Here is a 21,640-nt window from a genome sequence, read left to right as displayed (position 1 = left end):
ATATCCATTGTTAACTCAGACTATCCACTGTTATGGAGAGCATGTCACACATTAAAATAACAGGCCTTTCTGAATCTTATATTGCTCTGCACTTCAAGGAGTTTTTTATAATAGAGTTAACTAAGCAGTCCAAAAGATTACAAGCTCACAGAAATTTGTTTGCAAGTAAAGACAGTTCAAGATATGGTCAACAGAAATGATAATGTATCTTAGTATATCATACAATGATCCTGATCTGTTTTAAATTCATACTGGTAAATCCATTTTGAGTCAATGTATGCTCTGTCTGCTCTTCAGAAAGGGGAAGGATTCAGGAATTCTCTCTCCTTATTTCTTTCTTGCATACTTGCAACAATACAAAGATGTCTTTACTTCATGTAAAAATAAAACATATGGTGATAAAAGTGATAGTAAAATTTTTCAAATGGAAATTCATAAAGGAACTGGTAAAGTGTCAGAAGAATTTATAGAGATGAAAATAGACAGAAACAAGAGGAAAATATCCAAGTGAAGAGACGTACCTGAAAGATGAATGAATGGAACATTGCAATGCCAGGATATCCTCAGCATGATAGTAGAATCTCTTAAAAATAAATGATACCTCTACAAAATCAGTTCTTAAAAAAATAAAAAAAAACCAACATAAGAAAGTAAAATTAAGATATTCTTTATGCCTTAATTTAACTATGTAATAATTTCTGGAAATTATAGGAAAGAATGTAGAGCTTCAATAAAATAAATATATAAAAATATTAAAAAGTAATGCTCCAGATCAATATGTAAAATAGAAAATGATACAAACATAAGGCATCCTTGTGGGGAAAAAAGTAGCATTCTATTTGATAAGAGCATGTTGTGATGCTGAGTAAACTGTAGCTATCTGACTACAGTCGATGTCCCATTTGGCTAAACATCCTCTGAATAAATGGAGCATGAAGTATGCACCTAGAAATCTGATTCAAGTATTCCTCCTAGACACAGACACTACTGTGGGCAGCTGTCCCAGGCAGTCAATTCTGTCTCCTTACTAAGGCACTTGCCACACTACAGCTTAAGCATACTTGGGAGAATGGCTCCTAATTGATGTTCAGGAAAGTCAAATTAATAACTACATACTGCTTTCTTCAGTATCCTGACCAATTAAAAAGCCTCAGTTTCCTACTTTCATTCTTATGCTTTTTGGCTGTGATCAACTTGCTTGAAACTTTTATTCTTTAGTCTAGGCAGGACAAAGTTCTTACCTACAGAACTGGAAATGTCCAGCAGTTTTGACTATGATGGAAATACAGTTATAAATGCTGCTATTTCATTGCAATTGGAATGGTATCAGTTTTTGTTCTGAAAAGAACAGCCATATTCATATAGATTTTAAAGTTTCTGTGGATTATCAGGTGGTGTCTGACACATCAGAGAAATAGAGTATATTTCATCGCTAAAAGCATGCAATGTTTGAACTTCCTGCTCAGGGACCACCAGATCTGTTCAAGAGTAACCCACATTCTTAGGACAAATCTGTGGTAGTGTTACAACTCACAGACTGATGTTTTTAAGGTGTTTTCTATTGTACTTTCCCATAGGGAGGCAAGATTTAACACTGCTTTATGCAACAGAAAGCAAATCCTTCCACCATTAACAATCAAAAACTTCTAAATATTTTCTATTTTTTTTTCTATTAGAAATAACTGTCATATAAGAAATTATCTACTTAGACAATGTAATTTAATCCCTTTACCAGTTTAGTCCCTTCACCTGTGATTTCTACCACATAAACTATATTTCTGTTTTGGTTTTGCCAAGTTTTCATAACTGAACGCTTTATAATAATTTCTAATTATCTCAATAATTTGCTTGTTTACACACACAAACACACACTGCTTTCCCCCAACAGATTTGCAGTTTGCTCCTGTGGACAAGGGAAAATAATCTATTTCTGTGCACAGTATTCCAGGATGTCACCATGTTACTACTTCTGTTAAATAACACACACAGTTCCCACTTACTGAATGCTTTTATTTTGAGGTTTCGATGTATACATACTAAGTTCCACAGGGCATAGATGGAAAATGAGTCAATGCTCCAGACAGATGTATTCCTTTCCCTATGTAATACCACAGTTTGAAATTCAAAACTTACCAGACGCTTCCAAGTGCTGTGTAACGTAGATTACAGTAAATTAGCAAAAATTTCTAGCATCTTGTATCCTTGTCTGCTCTAGAAGGTGAAAAATAACCTGCTATATTATTATTTGCTGGGAAAAAAAAAACACTGAAATAAAAAGAACATTACTTGGTTTCATACAGATGAGAGCATCTGACCAAGAGAAAATCCTGAATTAATCTACAACTGCATACCACTGCCATCTACTGAATGTAGAGTATGCTGAATGTACTCACACATACCTTTCTGCTCTGGGAGCTGAGTTTACTAGGATTCCCAATAACTCCACCTCAAGGGAGCCCTTTCAATTCTCAGAATACAAAGCGTGGCCTGGAGCTTAAGGGTTGCAACTAAGAATTCATAATGAATGACTTGAACCATTTATCTTCTTGTTCAGGAGTAGACATAAACAGTATTCTCATCTCTTTAGATTAATCTGCTGTCCATGAAACCTTTGTTTAGTACTCTAACATTATTTATAGGGAATATTTGGAATGCACTCTGTGATATTTAATTGTACCTCATTAGTCAAGTCCTAAAATGCTAGTTCCACTTCCGCATTGAATAAATGCTTCCAAGCTTATTCCCATATGCGAATCTTAGTCTATGCTTCTAAGTATAGTTAAACTGGCGACTGAAAGTTCACTTTCCCTGGTGTTCATTCCTGTAATATTTTTCTGATGTGAGCATGGCAAAAAATACTCCATTTACATGCTGAGTAATCGATATATTTTCACGTTCTCCCAACTTTACTTATGAATAAAATATCTGTGTTACATATTTAAAATGAAGTCTTTATTCTGTAATGTTCTTTAGAAACTTGAGTGATGAAGTGGGCTGTGACATCCATCAGTTTAAAAGTACAATGACTGTAAACCAAAAACTGAACAGGACCTGCTTTCATTATGGCTGATGCAGTCTGCTATGTCAGTCACTGCTAGCAAGAGCACCACATTAAAAGAAATCAGTATATAAATGTGTTAAAGGTGGGCATAAAAAGAAACATCAGCTTCTAAAGTCTCAGTCTGTCCTTTATTTATTATCTCTACTTTTTCCTCCCTCTCTTCCCTGCATCAATCCACCACATGTAGAACAAGACACTCATTCTTATCCCAGAGACTCTGCTCAGCTACATCTCCTATTTCTTGCCCACTCTGGTAAGCATTATCATTTATTCCCTTAAATTCAGGGGAATTAATATTCATGGGGAGTCTGCAGGAGAGTAACTATCTATTTGGTCTTACCAAAATTACACTACTGCAAATACTAAGTTAAAACAACAACAAAAGGATTCTACAAAAGGTTTCTTTACACAGCTGATATAAACAAATGAAGACACCTTCAAACCAAAGTAAATTCAACCCAGTCACAGGTGCATAGTCATCTTCATTCATCAGCACCCTCTTAATTGCAAGGAAAAAAACAGATGCTGCTTTGGGCCTATATTTTTTTCATCTTTGTTATTATTAAGAGTGTCGGGTGGATACGAAGAAAACATGTGCATAACTTTTGACTTTTGATTTCTCAGCTGGATGTACAATCTTTAGCAACACTCTTACAAAAAAGTATGGAAGGTTCTGTACATTTTATAACATTTCAATAGTATCACATACAAAAAAGAAAGGCTAGTGTGCAAGGAAAAATGGGTATTTATTTGCCTCTACTAACTGATAAGCAAGACAAGTCTTGCATTAGGTAGGAACATTCTAGTTCTTTGAAAAGTTGATGAACAAGAGTCTAGGAGGTGCTGCCTGAAATAGCAAATGGCTTTATTTAATAAATCCAGCCATAAGATTCTAAGAGAGACACTTGCTTGAATTCAACAGATAACCATCTCATCTATGTTTTGTGTGACATCCCCATTAGGTAACGGCTTAAGGTGTTTATGAGAGAAGAATTTTTTCTGGAATCCTCTCTGCTAAAACTCTTGTAGAGCTTTTCACAATGAAATGCTATGTATTACATGAAGACTATGTAAGCTTGTAAACATTCGATGATGAGCCACGCAAAATACATTCTTCTACGCTGAGAAGAAATATATTTTTTCGCTATAGTGTTTCCTTATTAACTTCTTCATTCTTTGTTTATTCCCAATCATTAAATGGGATTAGTTCCTGAATTAATTCAGGACATAGCTCCTTGACACACTTCTAGCACAGGGCGAATTCACAAGTACCATTCTCCTGCTTAATCTAGTTTTTATGGAAAGAACATCCATTATCTAGCTCCTTTTTAGATCTTTCAAATTGTAAAACATTACTGTTCTCATGAAAAGTAATTAAAAGTTGCTGCACATAATGAAACAGATAGCTTTTAAATAGCCTGCTTTTATCAAATTTTTCTTTCCAAAATACCAGAAGCATAACTGCCATCCTCTGCTGTCTTAAAAGGTATATATGCTCATCTACGTGAGAAAACACACCTCATTCTTTGTACTAAGAAGGAAAATAACAATTACTATGTTTTCTTCACTGCTGCCATTTCCTCTCCCTTCATCTGTGGTAACAAGGGAACAGAAGCCAAGACTGTCCTCTTTTTTAAGAACATGACAACTTTAGTCCCATAGTCCTTGTACATCCCTACTCACTCTCACAGGCCACAGGAAAGCAATGTCCTGGTCAACACTCCTATGCTATTACAGACAGTTTCGTGGTACACTTGACAATACAGACCTCCTACGTACAATCTGTGGAACACCTGCATTCTTTCATAAAAGTGAAAGGAGTTGAAAGTGATATGAAGTCTTCTGACACAAACTTTTCTGTCGAGCTTTTTTGTGCTTCAGGTGGAATCACCTGCCAACGTAACTTTTCATAAAATCAAAATGGTAAGACCAAACAAAGCAAATACATATATACATTTTACTTAAACTTTCACCTTTTCATTTTATGATGATGCTACCTGGGAAAGATACATAAGTTTCTTCTTTATAATCCATTTTCTGACTTGAATTTGCAGGACTATCTTTGAGACACCACAACTACTCATATTTTCTCAGTTCTCTCTCCCTGTGATCCACATAATAGAAGCATACAGAAATGAAAGCTGTTGTGACAGTAGAAAAGAACAGACATCCAGAAGTAAGAGAATAAAAGTAGGGGAAATAAGAATGGAAGCATTATTTATTTTATTTTTTATTTACTTATTATCATTTATTTAAGGGACAGCAGATGAGCACCTACCCAGGATTCCTGTCTTCACCCATATCTACACCACTTCTTCAGAGACTGTGAGGGAAAACTACTCTTCCGTAAGTTCCTCCAGAAATCTGAGCAGTAGAAAAACTTTCAGTCATGGGAAGATGATAAAGACCTCATCATATTCAGGGGAAGGATCCAGCCAGCTTCTATCTGCACTGTTTTCTGCCCATGCTCTACTCATCCATAGCATTTTGCTTCACTGTGCTCCCTTTGGTCTTCTTGCCTTGGCTGGTCTCCGCCAAGTTGTGAGTGGGAGCAGGGAGTGACAGGAATAGTTAGCAGCAATCGTTGCTATGAAGACAACTATCGGCATGAACAGTAATTCCAGGGAGGCCTTCCTACCTCAGCAAAGCAATGACTATTTACAGCCTGAAAGAGGTTGCCAGCCTCCAGTTCAACACCCTCTTAAGGGCAACAGATTATCCCTAGAGTTGGCTCCTCTGAGCCTGGGCACTGAGCTGTGGGAAGGATATAACCTGAGGTCGGAAGAAGCTAACTCACTCGAGCTGCAGAAGCAGCATTTAATCACATCTGAAGGGCTGGGATAGGCATACAGGGGATGGGGAGGATAGTTTTACCTGCTATAAACTGGATTTTCAGTACTGCTAGTACTTTGTTCCTCCTCTCCTCCCACTCTTGCTTTGATTTTCCTTTTATTAATTTATCTTTTGTGAAAGGAAAAGTAATTGCTTATTAATTGCCCAGAAAATATACTTGGAAAGAGAAATCATGGTGGATAAAAGACTGAACTAACAGTATTACTTTAATTATTATTATCATCATGAGCTTGGACATTCTGAACCTTGGCTGGCCAGGAGACAGAGGTGATTGCCAACCCCCTCCGCACTGCAACTCTTTGATGCCCTCTGTGGCGTAAAACGCAGAGATCAGCACCAAAAGGTTTATCAGAATATTTCCAGCAGCATCTTCCAAGTAGGTCCAGAAATATGACACTAAGTAATGTCTTTTTACTCCATTTATAATGTCATCAGTTACTCACTGTACCAACATTCATTCATCATCTGGGTAGAATTTGCAGAAATACATGTCAGCCTGCAAATTGGCTGTAGATCTTTCAAGATAATTTTCTGTCTGTCATCCATCTAACCAATATTTCCCCATCAGTAGAGCTATGAGAAGGCTCTTAGCCAGGTAATGGCTGCACATGTTACCTTCTCCCAAAAACAGCTGCGCATGTGAAGACTTCTTCCAAAATCTTTCACTTCTTCCTGGATGTATGATTATTTAACGAGTCCAGTTAATTTAATTTTGATTATACTTAAATGATTCTTTCAACTTTTCAGCTGTCTTCTGATTGTTTACTCTCTCCTGCAAAGAATTCATGATTAAACAGTTTTTTTTTTTCTACTTAATAGAAAATTTAAAAATGCTGAAATGCTTTGAGTGGGGATGCAGGTGTAATTTTGAGACAGAGCTTCAACCTGAGAATGTATTAAAATACATACAGGCCTCAATGTATCTCTTTGAAATTGGCTAGTTTCAGAAACTGACATCTGAATCTGGAATTCTACTTTCCATATTTAGAGGCTTAGAAGCCACTGTCTGCATGTCAAACTGTGCAGTAAAAACTAAAAGCACAAGGAAATACATTCTGCTTAAAGTCTTAGCTTAAGTTTACAGTAATAAAACAAAAAGTAGTTGTGTGCTAGCAGCTCTCTAGGATTTCTGACTAGTGCAAAAATGATTCTGGAACAAGTCATACTTTCAATAACAGTTTTGATGTCTGAAAAAACTCTGGAAGGAGCGCAGCCTGATTCTGTTCTCCTTGATTTCAACAGAAGCAAAAACAGGTCCTCAATCTGTGTGTAATTCACATGATCTACTTAGCTAAACAATTAAGTCACAGCTCTGACATCTGATATTTATTTTAAGTTCTTTGAGCCAGATTCTCCACTCTGAGCTAACCCTTTTTTTCTATTCTGGTGGCACAAAGGCTGTAACAACCGTGGATTTTCCCAGCTGGAGATTCTCCCAGCAGGAATAAGTCTACCTGTCTGGCAAAACCAGCTTTCATGTTATTTTCTCCTCCTTAGCACTCCCTGAACCTTAGCCATCTTCTTATGTGAAAGACTAAGAAGCCTGTTTACAACCCTGGCTACCATGCTCCAAATACTTTTAGCCTGAATACTTGGCTTTTTAAATTTAAGACAAATTGTTAATTTTAATTTAATCCAGAAGCTTTTGTATTTAACACACTCCTTTTGTGGTATTTCAGAAGAGGTACAATTGAAGAACTGTCCAAGGTGCACCACCAATAAGACACCTCAGAAACTTAAAATATAGGTCACTCCTACCTATGGAGGCTTTGCCTAAGAATTCGAGCATATTGTAAAGTGAACCTTACACTCAACACAAGCAAACCAACTTTCCAAATGTTCTCCACACCTCAAGATAGCAGAGGCTTTACTGAAATTTATCATTAAAAACACACAGTTTAATCAAATTAAGTCATTGTTAACCACTTTTTTTTCTAACATTTTTTAAATTTTACATTATTTTAGGTGATACATCCAATGTAAAGATTGTCAACCAAGTGTAGTTTAAAGGATGGGGATGTAGTTTACTGCTGCTCTTATCTGAATTCTGATCCCATTGTGGATGGATCTGATGGGAGAGATGAACCTTTATAGACAGAAACAATCCTTTACATATGATGTGGAAAGCAGCAGATAAGTCACTGTGAAGATGGAACCAAGTACTCAAACTTCCATCTCTGAGTATATTTACACTGTCAGATTCATTGAGAATCTGACTCCAGTCACATGAGACATGCTCACTATCAGCATCCCAATCTCTTTTGCTTGTGTTCATGCCTTACTACCTAAAGTCTGAAGCTCTCTGGAAGACAAAGCTCAAGTAGATGCTGATATACAGCACTGAGGCAAGCTTTTACCCACCACTGTGCAGCAGTCCAAGGGTCACAAAAACGTATTCCTATATTAGTGTGGACTCTGCCTTGGGCAGATGACGTCTCACTAATTTCAGAAGCAACCAGAAGCAGGAATAAAGCAGACCTCCATCAAACAGCAGACAGAGGAGTAGATATTGAAAAGTGTGTCTGATCTAAGGAGAAGCCAAACTTCTGTTTGGGCACTTCACTTGTTTTATTGCATCCCCTTTAGCCAAAATACATTTGTGTTCCATTTCTGGGCAGAATCATATTTTAATGTATTAGGTTCCTTGAATGCTTACAAGATACATTAAATAACCACCTACCACATTCGGCTGGTAGACATGCACTAGCATATAATGGACCAGCAAAGTAGAGATACGGCTTCATACACTTACATTTCTGGCCAAGAAAATGAGTCAACTTGGGAGCTAAACAACATCAAAGAGAGCAATATTCATCATGCTGTGGTCTCTTCTAATCCATTGCTTTCTGATCAGCCACTTTCCAATAATTCATTAAGACTTCAACAACGAGGTTGAATTGTCGGCATCTCCTAAGGCTTCAGCCAACCATAATGAAATAATAACAGGATATATTTACCAGGTTGAATATCTTGAACTCAGCTATAATTATGTTTATTAGTAATTTTTCAGTAGCTGCTCAGAAAGCATGTTTGTATTAGTTAATCCTTGCCTGTGGAGACCTTTATATTTGTTTGGCAAAAGAACATTAAGAAGCATGGCTTTCCTTTTCTTTTCTTGCCTGTAAATCCCCATTTCTACCAGAAAATACTGTGGGATCAAGAAATAAGCCAAATCTAATTTGTATTGCAAGCCCGCTGAATAGCAACACACACACCCACAACAAGCACTATGTGCATAATTCAAAATAACAATTTTTCTTCTCTTCTACTCTGTCAGACATGCGAACATGGGAAACACACACACAACAATTTTGAAAAGCAAAAGAAAAGCCTCAAAACAATTACAGCCCTGTTTATGAGTTTATGCAAAGTTTCCCTTTTCCCTAAGAGATCCAAATAAGCAGGTTAAGTTATTCCTCAAGCAATTCAAATGGCAAACTGTATGGTATTATGAAACTCCCATTATTTTAAATACTAAGCTGTGAATATGTATTTTGCTCTTTCCAAGAGGAACGATGTATTATAATGCTAATTGTTCATTAAAATATAAAAGGATAATTCACCAAAAATAATGAGACATATATACTGGTTAAACTATTTGAGGCATTAATTTACTAAAGCTATATTTTTACTATTCACAAATCTTTTTTTCTGTAACAAATAACAAATTCTATTCATTTATCAGCTACTTGAAATCACTTAACTATTAAGACAGATACTACAGCTGAATCCACAAACTCCAAATCATATTTGGAAAGTTATTACAAAGCTCTTGACTGAAAGCAGTATCACCCCCAGAATGAGATACGAAGACTGGGTATTGCCAAACATGAAGAGGAAATTCACTTTTGCAATTCTGCAAATTTTTATGCAAGTATTCCCTTTCAGCTACCATGGCTGCTAATAAATGTAGATTCTAGAATATTTACATAAATTAAACACAAGAACAGCTGCAACACATCAAAAGGAATACATGAACTAGTTAAATCATCTGAATGAAAGCTGATGACGTGCTTAACAGCATACAAGCCAAACTCAGAACTGACAAACATGGACAAACTCTATTGGAGTGAAAGGAAATGGAATTGAGTTTACCAGAGCTTAATCAGGCCCTGGTCTTTCGGAAAGATGAATAGGTTCCAAGTTGATTGCTATGCAAATGGAAATGGTTAACTTTATTTCAATTTCCTATCCTAATTTTAGAAATATTTCTATTTCTGTCTGAATTAAAACAGGTTCAGAAGTATCAAAACAGATGAGTAACTCACAGATTCTCACTCGTGCTGAACTGCTATCTTGAAGGCATTCCCAGTGAACATTTATACCCAGGCTAAGGTCATCTTACACTATCATAGCTATGCAAGGATACATCTTAGAAATGACAACTGAGATCTAAACATTTTGAGGGTTAAACAGAAATGCTATAACTGCAGTGAGCTATTTAGACACTGATACTCTAGGTGTTCCTTCGGAGAAGGGGACACCACACGTTTCAATGGGCCAAAATTTCCAGGGTAATAAGAACTAGTCTTAAATAGGATTACAGAAAATTATTTCAACATCATGGAACTTTTTGTCTCTCTGATTTTTGAAACTACTAACACTACATATATTATTTCCACTTGAGAAATAAGGCTTTAGAATGGCTGATACCACTCTGCATCTTGATAAGCTCAAGGTCATGAGATACACTCAGTTTTGAATGATTTAGTGGTTAATGGAGTTAAGTCCAGCTGGCGTCCTGTAACGAGTGGTGTCCCCCAAGGGTCAGTTTTGGGGCCCATCTTGTTTAATATCTTTATTGATGACCTAGACGAGGGAATTGAGTGTATGCTCAGTAAGTTTGCAGATGACACAAAGCTGGGAGGATGTGTCAAACTGCCTGAGGGTAGGGAGGCCCTTCAGAGGGATTTGGATAGGCTGAACAGCTGGGCTGAGCTAAATGGGATGAGGTTCAATAAGACCAAGTGCCGGGTCCTGCACTTTGGCCACAATAACCCCATGCAATGCTATAGGCTTGGGGCAGAATGGCTTGAAGAATGTAAAGAGGAAAAGGACCTGGGGGTGTTGGTTGATGCTCGGCTCAACATGAGCCGGCAGTGTGCCCAGGTGGCTAAGAAGGCCAACAGCATCCTGGCCTGTATTAGAAATAGTGTAGCCAGCAGGAGCAGGGAGGTGATCATCCCCCTGTACTCAGCTCTGGTACGGCCGCACCTCGAGTACTGTGTTCAGTTTTGGGCCCCTCACTACAAGAAGGACATTGAGGCCCTGGAGCGTGTTCAGAGAAGGGCAACAAAACTGGTGAGGGGCCTGGAGCACAAGTCTTATGAGGAGCGGCTGAGGGAGCTGGGATTGTTCAGTCTGGAGAAGAGGAGGCTCAGAGGAGACCTTATTGCACTCTACCGCTTCCTGAAGGGGGGTTGTGGTGAGGAGGGGGTAGGTCTCTTCTCCCTGATAAGTAATGACAGGACGAGAGGGAATGGCCACAAGTTGCGCCGGGGAAGATTTAGATTAGACCTGAGGAAGCATTTCTTTTCTGAAAGAGTGGTCAGGCACTGGAATGGCCTGCCTAGGGAGGTGGTTGAGGCACCATCCCTAGCGCTGTTCAAGAAGCGTTTAGATGAGGTGCTAAAGGACTTAATTTAGTAGTTGGGTAGAGATAGTGATAGGAGGATGGTTGGACTAGATGATCTTATAGGTCCTTTCCAACCTTATGAACTTATGAACTTATGAACTTATTTGCCTTGTTCTCTTCTGGAAGAAGCTGCTGGAAGTTCACATAGATGACTACAGCTTCAGGAGGGCTGCAAAGCACTTAGAGGTGATACCAAGCCTAAGCTTTGGATCACTAGTATGAGCTGTTGTCTACAGCATCCCACATGAGGTATTGTGGGTGATCAGTTCCAGCCACAGGACTGTTTCCAGCATGAAGGAACAAAGCTGTGGCTATTGAGTCTTAGCCAAAACAGGCAAGACTAGTGCTGGATGGAGGCAAAACAAAAACGCAATTCTTAAAATGTACGTTTCTGAGATCTTTCCCAAGCATAACATACAGGAAATAATTTCATTTCCTTGTACAGGTAGAATACTATGACCACAGAATCACAGCATTGCAGGGGTTGGAAGGGACCAAGAAGATCAAGAGATCGTCAAGTCCAACCCCCCGGCTGAAGCAGGTACCCTACAATAAGCTGCACTGGTAGGTGTCCAGATGGGTCTTGAATATCTCTGCAGGAGACTGCACAACCTCTTCGAGCAGCCTGTTCCAGTGCTCCATCAGCCTTACCATAAGGAAGTTGTTCTGCATGTTTGTATAGAAGTTCCCTATGTTCAAGTTTTAGGCCATTTCTCCTTGTCCTATCACTACGCACCACAAAGAAGGGCCTGGCCTCATCCATCTGCCTCCCATCTCCCTTTACAAATGTATAAATATTTATCAGATCCCCTCTCAGTCTTCTTTTCCCCACACTGAACAGACCCAGGTTTAGCCTTGTGAACAGCCTTGCATGATTTTAAAAAATAAAAATAAAGAACATTAAGAAGCCAGCCATGAAAAAGACAATGAAAAAGTAACTACTTTATCATAGTTACAGCAGTAACATCACAGCTATCTCCTCAGCTACTGTAATCCAATGGGATCTAACAGTTTTATTAGTCTAGTGCTGCCACACATATTGATGAGGCATTTCATAACACTTCATTTAAAAGGTTTCTTCTCCTGAAGAACATACATCTTCTTATCGTAAACAATAAGGGATATGGAAAAAAAAAAAAAGTGTCTAATTTGTTTCCACTAAGTTTTTGCTTTTGCTTGTCACCTATGTGTTACACAGTCAGGTAGAATGGAAAACATAATGTATGCAAAGCCATAACTAAATTATTGTCATGCTGCTCCTAAAGTTGAATAAGATCTGCAAGGAAATTACAATAATTGCTTTAGTGATGCATAACTAAATATGTCTTTTTCTACCCACAGATTCCAAACTATATAGGAAAAGCACATGTACTAAAATACAATCTAACCAATTTAACTTGAATTGATCTAAGAGATCAACCTAAGAGATCTTGAAAGTTCTAAAGACTTAAAATAAGTAATTCAGAAGTGTTTTCATATTCTTTGCAGGCATAGTTGGGCTTTTCCTGTAATTGTTTCATTACTTCACAACTTCAATCATATTTTAAAAGCAAAGTATTAAGTTTATAAAGCAACCATAATTTGTCACTTCAAATAGTATTTTCCATTGCTGTTAAAGTCAGTATTAAACAAATACATTTTTAGGCACTCTTTAGTAAAGACAGTGGAGAAATGATTTTTTTGCCCAGTAGACATAATAAAAATAGAATAATATAAAAATGGCTGCTAATCAATGAAATGCTTGGATCCTTCATGTGTTAAATATTGTTTATACCCTAGAGATAAAGAACTGGACCCTCAGATGTAATCAATATTCAATCAGTTCTCTGACTAGAGGAACTGCTTTCCATTTGACCGACATTAAAAATGCCCCTAAACACAAATGAATTGCCTGGAGGACTTCCACTGGAGTAGTAACCTCTAATTCAAAAGTGACAAAATGAAGTACACATCCTTAAACTGAACAGAAATGCTCACCATCGGTTGAAGCTAACAGAAATAAAAGATAGCTGCTCTTTTTCCATCAAAATGCTTTCTATTATTGCACCTTCTGATCTCTTCTCATTTTTGAAATAAGTATGTTCGACTCGTTTTTCTCAAGAGTTAAGATTCACTTGTGGTCTCATGGGCAGGGAGTGCATGCTAACTGCTGAATCTTCAACTCTAAAAGAACAGCTGTCCCAGAAAACTTGGTTTCTACCAATTAGAAAAATTCTTGTTCTGTTTAACACTGTTTATGTCTGCATGCATTCCAAACCACTGTACTCTTTTCTTACAGTCTGCTTTAATATTCTCCCTCATCTTCAAAACCAAATGTAAGCAGTGAATTGACAAAAGATGTTATATTTCAGTACATAATGCCTTTATCAAAAGTAAGGATGTTTATTATGGACATCAAAGTGCACTAATTTACTGTGTTTCAAAAACAAATTTTACAAAAGGTTACCTGGGAAAAAACACACCTATTCATTCTCCTTTGAGGTATTTTGTTTTGCACTATCATGGAAAACACTGAAAATCTATTTAATTACCTAAGTAACTGGTATAGCACAGGCAATGAGATATTCTCTCTTGCCTTCCTAACTACCTTCTGGTCACTCACAGAATCATTCTTCAAGAATGATCCCAAAGTACAGTGGCACTATGGATTACAAATGGAATCAACCTCCCCTTTCTTTCTGCAGCTTTCCAGTGGCTATTTTCCTACACAGAAAGTGTATGCGTAAGCATACGTGCCTATATATATGGATGTACATACATTTAATACATTTACACTTCTCATCTTTTTAAGTTTTTCCCCATCTTTATGTCCGACCTTAATTAAAATAGTCTTCAGACTTGATGAAGTGTATTTTTAAGGCCAAAGGATATCTACTAAACAATAAATGTCCTGCAAACCCATACATTTCTATACTACTATTCTAACACTTCTCAGAACCTTTGTCAGATTAACACCTGAAATAACAAACTAGTAAAACATTGAGACCTGCTGTTCTTTTTAATATTTTTTTTCATAAAAATCAGAACTTCATGTCTACAAGAAAGAAAACAAAAGAAATATTTCAAATCTTTAGTTTGTTCATAGGCACAGTGCCAAGGCAGACTAATTCAAAATGCATGCCATAGTTCCTGGATTACAGACAGTTATGCATTTAGATCTACTTTGAAGTGAAACCTCTGTTTTATTTGTCGTGCACACTGGAGGAGCCCTGGTGTACTTCAAGTTCAAATCTGGTCTAATTCAGTGAGAATTTGCCATTTTTCTGGGGACAGAATTGAACATATTAGTAAAACGTCTCTGATATTATTAATTATGTCTCTTGTCATGTTAAATGTGTGTGTTTTTTAAATACAAAATTGGACAAAAATGAAAAGCAGAACTCCCCTTACTGATAAAGGAGTCATTGCTGGTTTTATTTGTTCACGACAATTGAGCAAAAAAAAAAAAAAACCCAAACTTTTCCATATGCTGGGATAATCTCTTTTCCCTTATTGTGATATACTGTCATCTGAAATGCTGACTGTGCAGTCTACTGCAGTTCAACAAGGTTTCTTCCCTCAGTTGCCAGCACAGAAGTCATCCGTGCATTGAGACCCTCAGTTTGCATTACATGAAATGGAAGTAAGAACAGAGCCCCCTGAAAATTGACATAAACTATTTCATTTGAAGGACTGTTCTGATGGATCCCTTGTACTTTAAAACCCAAAGTGTATAGTAATTACACTGCAACAGCAAATAGGTTTTTTATTGCTTGCTTATTATGTATCAGGGTTGGTCCATTCCTACCATGGTAATGAAGATCTCTGGCTTAAGCAAGATTTCAGATCTCTTCTGTACAGTGGCCTAGCCCCGTTGGCTAGTAATCACTCTTGCCAAAATCACAGCATCACCATTACAAGAAATATTGCACAGTACACCTAGGAATCCAAGCAGACAAGGCAACAAACGTAGCAGCAGAGAAACATGTCATAAAGGTATTGGATCCATCAAGGAGCTGGACATAAAGATAGATGCAGGCCCTGGAATGGAAAGTTGAAGGAGTATATGTGCTATGCCACATTTGGGCTGACTTAAAACAAGAAACTAAGAAAGCTGAAAGTAGACTAAGATCACTGACCTCTTACAGTTTTAAGAACTAACATAAAAGTAACACGTTTTGGAAGGAATAGCTGTGGTAAGTAACAGCTGCCCTGAAATAAACTCCAAGGTCATTCCAAAATAGTGAAAATGCTGAGAAAAGCACATATTACAAATATGCACTTGTCAGAAATAAAACTTGGGGGTGTAGAACTATACATTTATGATAGGAAACAGTAAGTAATGAGTCAAAAAGTGGTGAATATCAAATTGTTTAGGAGAATTTATCATGGAAAATTTGAGAAGGATGAGATTGAAATACTGTCAGTATAGTTAAGAAAAGTCATTCTTGACTCATTCATGAAACACTGTGTAAAAAAAAATAAATCTACCTGACTAATTGTACTTTTGTGGATAGAATTGACACCTGGTTTTTGTACCATCCAAGACAGTGACTATCAGTGGATAGTCCTACCAAACTCATTGGCATTGTTCAGATTTTAGAAACATAATAATGAGAAAAATTCACAACCCCTCTTACCTTGCCTCAGTATCCACCTGCCTGGGCAACATATGACATCTGTACTGCTCCCAGCACACAAGTTAGTGAGCGTTCATAGATGCTCTGCTGAGAGGAATTGCATCCAATAAACCATTTGGTTTGCTAATTCTATGAGAATATATTTTCCTTTAACTGCTAGATCTTACATACACGGTTATAATTTACTCACACATCATGCCCATCCCAATAACAAAGAAAAGTGAGCTCCATAACCTTTAGGAACATTGATTATATTAAGTCTCCGACAGCAGAATCTATCAGCCTTGTTCACTTCCAGAACAGCATATCCACCAACTTTACAGTAAAAATAATGTATTCAGAAGCTTCAGATATGGAATCAGGAAAGATTACTATAAGAAAAAAAATAATTACATTTCGATAATCATAATTTTGGAAAATTTCATTTTTATTAGCTCTCATTTTCTTGTAACCCTTCTGAATGCCCAGCAACTTCTACTAACACAATACTCCTTAACAAAATAGAGACAAAGATATTACAAAGAGCCCCGTGTCATTCCATGCCATACATTTTAATTTGCTAGGGACAAGGCTTACTTTCCTCTGTGGCATCCTTTTTTTATTCCAGACCTACAATTACACTCACTGAAGTAGTTTAGTATAAGGCACAGCAGGTCATGCAGAATTTGAGATTTCTGACTGTAACGGTCGGTGCACTTTCACGAGATATTTTTAAGTGAGTAAGAGTGGTTTTGATTCAACTGTAAACTAAAATAAAAATCAAACATATCTTTCAAATATAACTTGTTATAGACAATGATTAAAGCAGCGCTATGTCATGGCATGATGCACAGTTTTCTTCTGCTGATGTGTAAGAAACTTTGGAATAAAACTGAACTCTTAAATTTAACCACAGAGTTTAAATAGTTTGAGGGACAACGTTTCTTTCCAATACGCTATTCTAAATCTGAATTAGATATGCTAAGGAGGCTAATTGGAACATACTGGTTAAGCTGAGAACAATATTTATCTTCATTCCTTCATGCTTAAAAAACAACTAATCAATATGTTTTAAAATGCTGATCTCTCAGCACAAAGACAAATTACAGTACCTTGTAAGCCTAGATGCTCATTTCTCCATTGGCATGGGGACTATGCAATAGTTAAAAGTCTGCTTTATTTCCCAACACACCCTTAAACCTGAACTTACGGAAGCTATTTAGGTTCTGTGGGTAGAGTTTGGCTAAAGGTAACAAAAAAAATTCCAGGAAAATGGTGAAAACTACTCTAGTTCCCCAGAACGATATTCAAAATAACTTGATGTTGAATCCTGTCTTTGTGAAAAATCATATTGGGTTCTTCATGAAAAACAGAAAAATGGCACATTGGAATCTGAGGAATAGTTATAGAAAGAGCTGGCCATGGAGAGCTTTCATACCTAAGCTTGAAAACTTTATGAGGCACTTAATAAAAAAAAAGAAAAATTAAAAAAGCAGAAAATAAGAAAAAACATGTCCAGAATAGAGACCACAGAAATCAAGTAAAGTATGTTGTGACAGACAATCCAATCTCACTAACTATAATAACTAAAAGGAACAACTTGTATTTTCAGTGAAATTCTACTAGAAATCCTAGAAGATAAAGACTGCTTTTGGGTTAGTTGGAATACATTATTTCTCCTAAATATACTCTTCAGAAGAAGTGCTCACTCATTAATTGGGTCACCAAGAAAGGCACAGAAAGATCTGTGCAAGAAGGCTTTTGAACATGTGATGATAAAAGGCAGAAGTTAAGACAGCTGAAGTGATGGGAAAACTGGTGTCTTTATTGCACATGTGGGTGCCTTTCTTGGCACTATAAGATACATAATACAAATCTTCATAAAGATGAAAAGTGCACAACACAAGATACATCTCTGATGCCTGAAGAGCCCTATTCAGGAAGGAGGCCACAACTCCCTGTGGGAGTGAGCGTCCATCCTACTTCAAGGTTGCTATTTCAATCAAACCTATTTCAGTGGCTGCCCATTCTCTCTAGTTCTGAGACCTCCCAATAAACCTCCATGATGCCGTGCAGCTGAGAAATGTCACAGAAATAACAGTCAGAGCCTGTCCTTGAACTGCCACAAACCACCTTCAGATCAAGCATTGCAAACCAACTAGTCTTTCTTTACATCTTTTCTTATGTGAGGTGATAGGACGAGTGGAAATGGTCACAAACTCATGCATAGAAGTTCCACACAAATGTGCATGGGAACTTCTTCCCAGTGCAGTGACGGAGCAGTGGCACAGCTGCACAGAGAGGTGGAGGAGTCTCCTTCTCTGGAGACGTTCAAGACCATCTGGACACCTACCTGTGCAACCTGGGCTAGGGAGCTGCTCTGGCAGGGAGTTGGACTCGATGATTTCTGGAGGTCCCTTCCAACCCCTACAGTTCTGTGATTCTGTGACCTATAACTGAGTGGTACCTGTAGGATGTCTGACAGTGTCTCACCTTTCTGTTTCTAGACTCACTGAAGAAACCCCATGATGTTGTGCTTTCCCGTTATGGCCTGAGCCATCATGGCAAGGAGGGTGATGTCCCATCCCCTCTCAACACCTCGTGCCCTATCCTGTGCTCCAGTCATCTGCATCAAGCTCTCCCTGCAATTCATTCAGTAGCACACCAGGCCATCTCTCCTCACTACACAAACAGCTAAGTCCCAAGAACAAAAAAACAAGACCGGTGTGCAAAGGTACAGATCAGTGAGCTGAATTAGACTATGGTGGTGTGAGGCTAATGCAGGAGATTGCCCTCTGAGAACAGGAGGGAAAACACATTTCAATATTCCTGCCATCCAGCTCATTGACAATAAGGAGTCGCATCCTCAGAAAAGAATAGGAAAACACACAAAAACAGGACCACTTTTCATTCTCTGTTCTGTATGCCTGACTGTGCTTGATGCTCTGTGTTTCAACTGCAAGAAGCACTTGAGCTGCTCATCTAAATCAGACACTTGGGTTTCATCTTCTGCAACAAGTGGACTCAATCCAAAAATATAACTGATCCTAAATGCTTGGCTCAGCATGCAGCTGAACGCAACCCCTTTTCTGAGTGGTGGGAAGATGAGCTACTCTGAGCAGCTGACCCTCAGGTCCCGCTAACCAGAGCGGAAAGCTGCTGTTCCCATGCTGATGACAGGAGATATAAGGGCTGAAGACTTGTACGTAAAGCCTTTTCACTGTTTATGCTCCCAAAACAAACACGTATCACAACAAGTGTTAATTTCTATCCTGGCTGTTTGCCTTTCAAAAAAGAAGGAATATCAAAACATGAACATGTTTTAACCTGTAGATCTGTCCTTCCTGGGCTGGTGAAAGCTAGCTTGGTGGCTGGCCAAAAGACACCTGTGCCAGGGATAAGTGGGGAACCCCTCCCTACAAGGATGTTCAGAAATTCCACCTCTGTAACGTACAGCATATTTACTAAAACCAATGATTAATAGAAAGCAAACTTCATTATGTATATATTACCTATGATGAATTCAAGAAATTTCCTCTTCAAAGCTGCGTAAGTATCTTATGGCTTGGTACAACTACACAGCTAGGAATAAACATCTCAAATGGGGATACTGTTGTCCATAATGGATTTTTTCCCTAAGCCACCTGGTACTAGCAACCACTGCTCTCAAGTTTATACTTCTTTCATTCTCTTGAAAGGAAAACATATGCAAGGCATCTCACATTGTGCCTTGAAAAGGCCTACTTGCATTTTTTTTCCTTGAAAAGTGTACACTGAAGGTTTGCCTGCAGCACATAAAGAATTAAGCCTCGGTAAGCTATCATTCATGACCAGTCACACTGAAAACCTGCAACATCTTTTCAGTTAGCATACAAACCTCTGGCAATCCGGCTTGGGCTGCCTCTGAAAAAGGACGGAAATCAGGAATTCTGTGGGGACGCTCCAACCTCTCAGTACTGTACCACTCGGTGACTTTTTCAGCCTGTGCAATGACTGCATCGTGTGAGTGTGCCCTACCAATCAGAAATTCACCTCCTAATGCTTGGACTTCTCGCACACCGTCAATGTTTCCTGAAGTGAGGTGCTTAATTTCCATTAAAATGGCCCACTGCTCAGAGCAGAGCTACCTAGCAGTTTCAGCCACAAGGGTGCTCTCCAGAGAGGCAAATCGCTAGGAAACCGAACTCCCCCGCTTTCCCGCATCCCGGTTTCCCTCCGGTAGAGACTCTAGCAGGCGACAAGACAAAAATATGAGTGGGCTACAGCCACGAGACAACCATTGTTTCATTCCTTCTGAACTGCACCATCCTAACTCAAACAAACTTCTCAGGAGCTCAGAAATGTTTTGGGCGGCTTTGCGTGAAAAACCGCTATAGCAGACGGGACCTGCTGGCCAAGCACCGTCTGTGACGGGCAGACGAGCTCGGACTGTCCCTAACTTGTCACCGCCAGGACAGGTCTCTGCCCTACAGAGCATCCTCTGGGAGGACGGAACCAGCGTCCATGCACAGACTGCATCCACCCGAGGCAAGCCTAGAGACAAGGAATCACGCCAGAGAAAGTTTGCAGGAGTAACATGTGCCTCTCGGATCAGTCATTTTTCCTCTTTGTTCAAAACTGAGGTGCAGTTCTAACTTTGCAACGGGGCTTCCTGGGAGCTGGCAGCACTGCAGCACGGGGTAGTCGGGAGGCGCGCTCAGCGGAGACCGAGTCAGCGCCAGCTGAAGGCGGTGAAGCCCGAGTGCCCCCTCCCTCGGCCCGGGGATCCCCAAGGTGCAGCGCCCGCGGGGCGCTCTCCCTGCGGTGCCGGTCCCGCGCGGCTCTTACCTCCCGCACGGGCAGCGGCGAAGAGCCGGGGCGGCGGCGGCGCGGCGGCCGGAGGTGGCCGGGGAGCGGCGGCGGCGGCGGCGACGGGGCGGGGGTCGGGCGGCGGGGCGCCGCCGCTGTAGCGCCGTGAGATCAGCCGGTCCCGCCGCGGCGGGCGGGGCGGTATCGGGCGGCCGTCATCGTCCAGGGCTTGCAGGAGGAGGTCGAGGAGCTTCGCCCGCTCGGTTCCCGCGGCGGGCACGTCCCTGCCCTCGGCGCCCGGAGGCGGCGGGGCCGAGGCCAGCAGGAGGAGCACGATGGCGGGCAGCGCCTGGCGTTTCTTCGCCCCTCGCATCTCTGCGGCGCTGGGAGGAGGCAGAGAGCGAAGGCGGTCAGCTCCGGGCCCGGCTCGCACCCCGCCCGCCCGCCCCCCATGCCGCGCCCGCCCGACCCCCGCACACCGGGGCAGGGGCGGCCCCGCGGGGAGCCGGCAGCGCCGGGCAGCGCAGCTCCGACGTGCGGCCGCGGGACGGCCCCGCCGCGTTATAGGGGCGGATTATAGGGGAAGGTTACTAGCCCCGCCGCACGTAGCGCGGTGCGAGCGATTTGCTCGGCCCTCTTTGCCCCCCGGGCGGTTCCCCGCCGGAGGCTGCCACCGGTCCTGCAGCGGCGGGAGCGCACGAGAGG

At 39.9% G+C, this 21,640-nt stretch overlaps 1 protein-coding gene across 1 annotated transcript in view; it reads right to left on the bottom strand.

The window, feature by feature from the left end:
- Positions 1 to 21,308, bottom strand: part of ALKAL1 (ALK and LTK ligand 1) — a 32,473-nt gene extending 11,165 nt beyond the window's left edge. The window contains exon 1 of the mRNA XM_065753593.1: positions 20,975 to 21,308. Coding sequence (XP_065609665.1) covers positions 20,975 to 21,308 — 334 coding nt within the window. The remainder of the gene's footprint in view (positions 1 to 20,974) is intronic.
- Between the last annotated feature and the right edge of the window lie 332 nt (positions 21,309 to 21,640).

Source organism: Cyrtonyx montezumae, unplaced genomic scaffold, assembly GCF_038088225.1.
Source record: "Cyrtonyx montezumae isolate F1298 unplaced genomic scaffold, pur_monq_1.0 scaffold_8, whole genome shotgun sequence".
In the NCBI taxonomy this organism is placed as follows: domain Eukaryota; kingdom Metazoa; phylum Chordata; class Aves; order Galliformes; family Odontophoridae; genus Cyrtonyx; species Cyrtonyx montezumae.
This window is presented reverse-complemented; position numbering and strand designations above follow the sequence as displayed.